This window comes from Primulina tabacum, chromosome 13 (assembly GCF_025594145.1).
Source record: "Primulina tabacum isolate GXHZ01 chromosome 13, ASM2559414v2, whole genome shotgun sequence".
In the NCBI taxonomy this organism is placed as follows: domain Eukaryota; kingdom Viridiplantae; phylum Streptophyta; class Magnoliopsida; order Lamiales; family Gesneriaceae; genus Primulina; species Primulina tabacum.
Window position 1 is genome coordinate 31,931,766 of NC_134562.1, and position 7,682 is coordinate 31,939,447.

The 7,682-nt window shown below is 36.3% G+C and overlaps 1 protein-coding gene across 1 annotated transcript; it reads left to right on the forward strand.

The window, feature by feature from the left end:
- Positions 1 to 223: 223 nt before the first annotated feature.
- On the forward strand, positions 224 to 7,203 carry LOC142523021 (short-chain dehydrogenase ptmH-like). The gene is made up of 3 exons (XM_075626662.1): positions 224 to 734; positions 6,304 to 6,463; positions 6,725 to 7,203. Exons 1-3 carry the CDS (start codon positions 398 to 400, stop codon positions 7,059 to 7,061), a joined length of 834 nt encoding a protein of 277 aa, XP_075482777.1. The 5' UTR covers positions 224 to 397; the 3' UTR covers positions 7,062 to 7,203.
- Positions 7,204 to 7,682: the final 479 nt, after the last annotated feature.

Genomic DNA, 7,682 nt, shown 5'->3' on the forward strand with positions numbered 1-7,682 from the left:
ATTAATATCAATATTAATAATAATAAGATTATTAATATTTTAAAAAATAATAATATTATTATATTATTAATATTATTATTGTTATTATTTTCGGGAAGATTTGGAGATTTCGAGGATGAGGTAGTAATTTTCGGGGAGGTTTGGAGATTTCGAACCTAAATCCTAAAAAATCGGAGATCTCCATCTATGTTTCGGGTTTTTTCCGCGAGACCCCAAATCCGTGAAGAAAGTTACCATGCCTGCTATAACGACAGTCCGCCATTAATGATAATTTGGTGAACGGCCAACCTCAATCTACCAATCTCAACTTTTGCAGTATAAACCCTCCTTTTTACCAATTAGTTTAGCAATCGAAGCTCAACGAATTCGGTAGCAATTGGATTCAGGCTTTAGATCGATGGGTTCCAGTGAGAAGCAAGTGACGATCATCACGGGGTGTTCGTCTGGGGGCATTGGTCACGCGCTGGCCCTCGAGTTTGCCGCCCGGTACTGCCAGGTCGTAGCCACTGCTCGATCACTCGCCTCCATGTCTGATCTGCAAAGCGATCCCAGATTCTTTCTCCAAGAGCTAGACGTCACGTCCGATGAAAGTGTGCGCCGCGCGCTCTCCGCGGTCATCGAGAAGTTTGGGCGTGTCGATATTGTTGTCAACAATGCTGGGATGCTGTGTGTCGGGCCACTCGCTGAGGTCCCTTTATCCTCGATTGAGCAAACCTTCAATACAAATGTTTATGGTAACTGACATTTCTTTTTAAAAAAACAAATTTGTGAATTTTATCTGCGCGTTTGTGATGGAGTTCCATATTCCCTTTCTGTTAAAGTTTCGTTTGGAAGCTCGCTATGTGCTATACGAGTTGTCAAATGTTACACATATACGAGTTGTCAAATGTTATGTTTGATTATGTATGCAATGATTTATAATTTTTTTTTTCTTCCAAAAACTCACATGTAAATATTCATTTATTCTTGATCACACCAAAACACAAAATCGGATTATATACTATCACAAGTATAGAAGTGAAATGGAGGATTTAGTATGAGATTTCTTAACGAGTGTTTATCTTTTGAAGGAATAAAATTAGTGAAGAAAAAGTGAGTATTAAAATCACATTGTTCTGAGTGAAATATTTTGTATTCTCAGTTTCTCTTGTCTTATTTTTTTATTAATAAAGAAGTTATCTCTTTGAGAGATTTAGAGTGGTCGTACCCCAATTTTGGGATGAACTGCTATAAATATTGTCTTCCATCATATTCAATTCATAATATTACTTGTGATGTTTCGGTGTTATGATACCTCAAGTATTCCCTGATATTCCATTAACCGATATCAGAGCGAGGTTCTCAAATACTATAGGAAGTCCTCGTATGCTCCGTGGCTGCAGCTTAGTCTGAACTTACAAATCAGAAAAGTCTTTCTAGACAGTATTAGGGAAATTATTTTTGTGTTCAGGTTTTGACGATTAATTCGTTAGTATCAGTCACAAAAGATGGATGAATGCACAACCAAGATTGATTGGTCTAAGTGCCTCTAATTATCAACTTTGGAAAAGTAAGATGATATATCTTATATTCGTCACATATTAAAAAATACTGTCATCAACCAAAAGACAATCATGAAACTGGTGATGAACAAATAAACGTCATTGGCGAATACAATGTCGTTCACGAACCAGAGCAGGAGTCCGTAAATTTGGCAACTCGAGTAGTTAGTTTGGTGATCGATAGTGGAGCCATAGTCCACGTCACATTTTGAAGAGAATGATTTACATCTTACAAACAAGAGGACTTTGGTGTGGTCATGATGAGGAATAGCGACTTATCCTGAGTTGTGGAAAAGAGAGACGTGAGCTTGACTAGCGTGAATGGCTCTACATTGATCATGAAAGATGTCAGACATGTGCCAAATATGCGCTCGAGTCTGACATCAGTTGAAAGACTCGATGAAGAAGTTTTCTACACAACCTTCCGAAATGGGGTATGCAAGATTTCAAGAGGATCACTTGTGGTGACGTGACGAAGGGATTAAAGATGTCGAAACATTATGTAGTTCTAGAAAATCATTCTAAAGGTGTGAACTACGCAGGAGAAGAAAACTCAACAGAGTTGTGGCACCGATGTTTTGGCCACATAACTTAAAAGAATCTTACACGTCTTGTGAGCAAGCAAGTTGTGCTCAGTATAATACAGGTTCATGTGAAACAATGCACGAACTGCTTAGCTGAAAAACAAAACAGGATATCATTCAAAAGTTCACCTCCTAAGGAGTCGATAAAATTTTAGATTTGCTGCACTCAAGATCTATGTTGGTTGATGTCATTGTCGCTCGGAGCAGCAAGGTGCTGGGTAACTTTTATCGATGATCATTCTCGAAAAATTTGGGTGCGGACACTCACAACCAAGGACCAAGTAGCGGAAACATTCGACGATTTTCTAAACTTGGTTGAACGGCGAACTTACATAAAACTCGAATGTATTTGAACAGATAAATGCAGAGAATACATTGGATCCTTTGATGAGATATTCAAAAGAAACGGAATTAGACATCAAACAACACCACCAAAGACACCACAACTCAACGTATTAGCTGAAAGGATGAATAAAACTTTGGCAGAAAAAGTCAGAAACATGCAAGGCTGACTAGTTGATGTCGCATATATATTGAATTGCTCACCTTGTGTTCCACTCAATTATAATGTCCCGGAACAGGTGTGGCAAGACAAAGAAATTTTCTATAATCATTTGTCGGTATTTGGTTGTGTTCCTTATGTTAATATACCAAATGATGAAAGACATAAATTGGATGCCAAAACAAGAGAGTACATCTTTATAGGTTATGACGATGATCAACTTGATTACAAGTTTTACAATACAGATCTCAAAAAGCCTATGAAAGTTGTGATGCTATATTTCAAAAGAATGAATTTTTTGACACTGCGGGAAATGAGAATTATGGATTTGAACAAGATCTGGAATGATGGTCTTCAACAGTAAATCCACAATGTTTTGAAGATGAAGAGTTGCATAACGATCATGAGGATGATGATGAGATCCATGTTCAGAGTGAACCACTAGCAAAAACTTCTCGTGGTACAATGACCACATGTTCTGGAAGAGCAGTGCGACCTTCAACAAGATAATCCTAAAATTAATATATCATGCTAGATAATTTACGGGGGAGAACCAGAGAGCTTCGAGCAAACTATTACCAGCGAAAAAGAGGATAAATGGAAAGACCATGCTAGATGAAATGCAATCCTTGCATGAGAATGAGACATTCGAGCTGGTGAAGTTGACGAAGGCAAGAAAGTTTTGAAGAATAAATGAGTGTTCAGGTTGGAGTACAAAGAACACAGTAGTCAACCAAGATTCAAAGCTAAGAATTTGCTAAGAATTGTCATCGAAGGTTTCGTTCATTAACATGGATTTGACTTTGACGAAATATTTTCACTTGTGGTGAAGACGACATCCATCCGGATTGTGCTAGTGTTAGGAGCTGAGCTTGATCCGGAGGTGGAACAAATGGATGTCAAGACCTCATTCTTTCACGGGGATTTGGAGTAAGAAATCTACATGGTCCAACCAGAAAGATTTGCAGAGAAAGGGAATGAGGACCTCGTGTGTAGATTAAAGAAGAGTTTGTATGGTCTCGAGCAAGTACCGAGACAGTGGTACAAGAAGTTTGAATTTGTAATAATTCAACAGGGATTCAAGAAAACCACTGCAGACCATTATGTGTTTGTCAAGAAAACCCTTGATGATGATTTGTTGGTGCTTAAACTCTATGTAGATGACATGTTGATTGTCGGCAAAGATGCTTCAGAAATCAAAGGCCTAAACAAGCAACTAAAGCGAGACATTTTCTATGAAGGACTTGGGGCCAGCAAAAAGAATTATTGGCATAGAAATCCATTGAGACATATTCCAAGAAGACCTGGTTGTCGCAACAGAAGTATATTGAGAAGATACTTAAGAGGTTCAACATGGACCAAGCCAAAGCGGTTCGATGCCCTCTTGCCAACCATTTCAAGTTGAACTCAAAACAGAGTCCTATTACAGAGGATGAAGAAGAATAAATAAAAAGTGTATCATATGTTTCAGCAGTTGGAAGTCTGATGTAAGTCATGGTACGTACTCGGCCAGATTTAGCTCATTTTGTAGGTGTGGTGAGTAGATACCTTTCAAAACTGGGAAAGGAACAGTGGGCTTTAATAAAATAGATATTCAGATATCTACGGTGCACCTCTAAACATAGATTGAGTTTTGGAGGATTTAGACTTGAGTTTGTAGGCTACACGAATGCAGACATAACAGGAGATGTTGACTCATGAAAGTCAACATCGGGATACCTGATTATATTTGTAAAGGGAGTTGTGTCATGGCAAACAAAGTTACAAAAGTGTGTAGCATTGTCAAACACTGAAGCGAAGTTCATTGCGGAAACTGACGCATGCCATGAGTTGTTATGGATGAAAGGGTTTTTGGAGGAATCAAGTTTTGTGCAAGATCAATATAAGTTGTCCTGTGACAGTCAGATTGCAATTCATCTTGGAAAGAATACTTCAATGCATTCTAGACCAAAACATATTGATGTTTGCTATCTTTGGGTACGGGATATATTGGAGAATAAGTTGTTAAAACTTGAAATGATTCACACAGATGAAAATGGTTCTGATATGATGACCAATACATTGCCGAAATAGAAGCTGGAATTACTGTAGGGATGTTGCAGGTTTGATCGAATTTTCACAAAATGGACTCGATGGGAAGAATTGCTTATAAATCAAGCCATTTTTTCAAAGTAAGCCAACTTTGAATTCAAAGTACGTCATTTTTGACAAATAACTGACACATGGTTTGAGTTAGTCAAAGATGTTAGGTTTGATTATGTATGCAATAATGTATAATTTTTTATTGTCTTTCTCAAACATGTCCTTTAAACATCCATCCATTCTTCATTCTTCATCACACCAAATCACAAAATTCTCTCGTCTTTAATCACAAATGTAGAAATGGGATAGAGGATTTAGTGTGACTTTCTTAAAGGGTGTTTATCCTTGTAAGGAATATGATTGGTGAAAGAAAGTGGGTGATAAAATCGGAATGTTTTGAGTGAAATACCTTGTATTTTCAATTCTCTTTGTCTTCTTTATTATTAATAAAGAAGTGATCATGTTAAAAGGTATATAATGGATGTAGTCCACTTTTGGGGTGAACCACCATAAATATTGATGTATATCATATTCAATTATTGATATCACTTGTGTTGTTCCGCTGCAATGTTACCTCAAGTATTACCCGAAATCCCACCAGATTTTCCTACAGATTGCAGTAGTATCATAGGAATAAAGTATAATAGTACGAAAATATTTGTAAGTTCTGTTTCATGTAAAATTGTCACTGCTAAGAAGTAACTTCGACAATAACTGGCTCTGAATCTGATATTGTTCTGCTTTATCTACATTAAGTATGTCAGAACTCACAGCCCACATAAGATTTGTTCAATGTGGGATATAGGCGTTTCTGCGGCTACTATAAATCTATAATTGTGACCTCTTTGTTGATGACAAAAGATATAAATTAGGTTGTTTCATTTAGATGCGTCTGCCAGTTTTCATGTTGTTAAAGTTGAAATGGAAATCATTTTGGTATTTAGAAGAGTGGAACTTCATTCTTCAAGAAAAATTGCTGATTGGGCTTTTGTCTCGAGGAAGAAATTTTTGGGCAGCAGGCTACCATTTGGGTCATCATCTAAGTGCTGTGTCGGATGGCCTGCCTGGTCATAAGAGGATTGTTTGAAGCCTGTAGAATTTATTTTCTGTAAGATCCATGTAATGACTGGAGATTTCACAAAATAAAATGGAATTTATTAAGCATTAGCAGTAGTGGTTAATGGTTTTAATCATCAAGATTCAAAGCGATTGCATTACTGTCCGAATGTTCTGTAGTACCTTCAATTTCCAATTATTGGTCATTCAAATCTTTCTTTTTCCTATCTGGGAATTTATTGTAATTATATTAATTTAGTTTTATTAGTCATGGACTTTCATTTCATTTCCATCCCGTAGCTACGAAACGAAATATTTCTCGAACTGTATAGTGTACGACCTTTAAGTGTTACAACACTTGGGATTTCCTCAGCATCATCTTAGGTTTTTGTCTTATTATAATGTTAAAAGATATTGCTGTTGATTAACTAATTCTTCTTTGGGGATTGACTTATCAAATTGTTCGAATTGAGTGAATAATATAGTTTCTTGATATTTTACTGATTATTTCAATACATGGCACTGTTTTTATCTGTAGGTTCGTTGAGGTTGATTCAAGCTGTAGTTCCTCACATGGCATCTAGGAAGAAGGGTAAAATTGTAAACTTTGGAAGTGTCACTGTTTTGGCTCCGACGCCATGGGCAGGTGTATACACTTCATCAAAAGCTGCCATACATGCACTTTCCGACTCTTTGAGGTGTTCCTAATTTTTTTCAGTCTCTATTCACGTGACCATAGCTGTGTACCAATATATTATTCGTGTATTTGTTATGTTGTGATTTTCTATTTGGCTTTTATGAAATTCAGTAAACGAGAATGAGCAAAGCCTTCACTTTGCAATGTTAATTGTCATTCAAAAGTTCTATAGAGATCTGTGACATTTAATAGTTGATTTTTCCTGTATAACCTTTGGCAAGTGTGCACATGCACTCACATAACCTTTGTTGTTTATATGTAGATTGGAACTTCGAGCCTTTGGCATTGATGTGATTACTGTTGTACCTGGAGCTGTGAAATCGAATATAGGAAACTCAGCTGTAGCAATCTATGATCGGATGCCAGAATGGAAGCTGTATAAGCGGTTTGAAGGAGCAATTCGAGCAAGAGCCATCTTTTCACAAAGTTCAAAGTCAACCCCAGCGGAAGAATTTGCCAAGAAAACAGTTGATGCAGTGCTGAAGAAGAATCCACCAGCTTGGCTCTCATTAGGCCATCGATCCACAATAATGGCAGTAATGTATTATGTTCCACTTTTCATTAGAGATTTCATCATTGGAAAGAAATTTGACTGTTGATTCATGTGAAGATCCTTGTATCTTGTCTTATAGACAGTAGCACATTGGAAACGACTACAAATCAACAGTGAAATAAGTATTATATGTGTAAACTAAGGTGAGTTTGCCAAAAAAATATGAGAGATTTGTTTGACTTTAGAGTGATCTGAATTGCTGTTTCTTCTGGAAAATTTTTGCTTGAAATTAGCTTATTCATGTCTCGAAATGGAATTCCGCAGAAACTACTGTCGTTCTTTATGATTTAGTAGTGAAAAATAGATGAAATATAAATGCTTTTGATTTTCACCAAGGAAATGATTTGATTAACCCTGAAATATATATTTTTTGCAGATGATACATCTTTCATTGAAAATATTTGATTTGATTATGCATGTGACTTACCTTGTCTAAGCAAAAGATGATTGGCTTCAGGATTTCAAGTATAGTATTAGATTTATATATTGAATAGAAATATTTAGGCACCAAAAAAATAATAAACTATAGAGATTAAAAACATATTCAATAACATTGATAATTTTCATTAAAAAAATTATTTGCTTATAACTTAGGAGTAGACCCCGAAATACAGCAGAATCCAAATCAGTAGTAGATATAGCTACTGAAACCAGCAGCCGTTATAAT

Excerpts from the sequence above, each read along its gene's own strand:
- LOC142523021 (XM_075626662.1), top strand. The coding sequence starts at position 398 with ATGGGTTCCAGTGAGAAGCAAGTGACGATCATCACGGGGTGTTCGTCT. Across the intron at positions 735-6,303 it reads CTTCAATACAAATGTTTATG|GTTCGTTGAGGTTGATTCAA; the intron begins GTAACTGACATT and ends TTTTATCTGTAG. Across the intron at positions 6,464-6,724 it reads GCACTTTCCGACTCTTTGAG|ATTGGAACTTCGAGCCTTTG; the intron begins GTGTTCCTAATT and ends GTTTATATGTAG.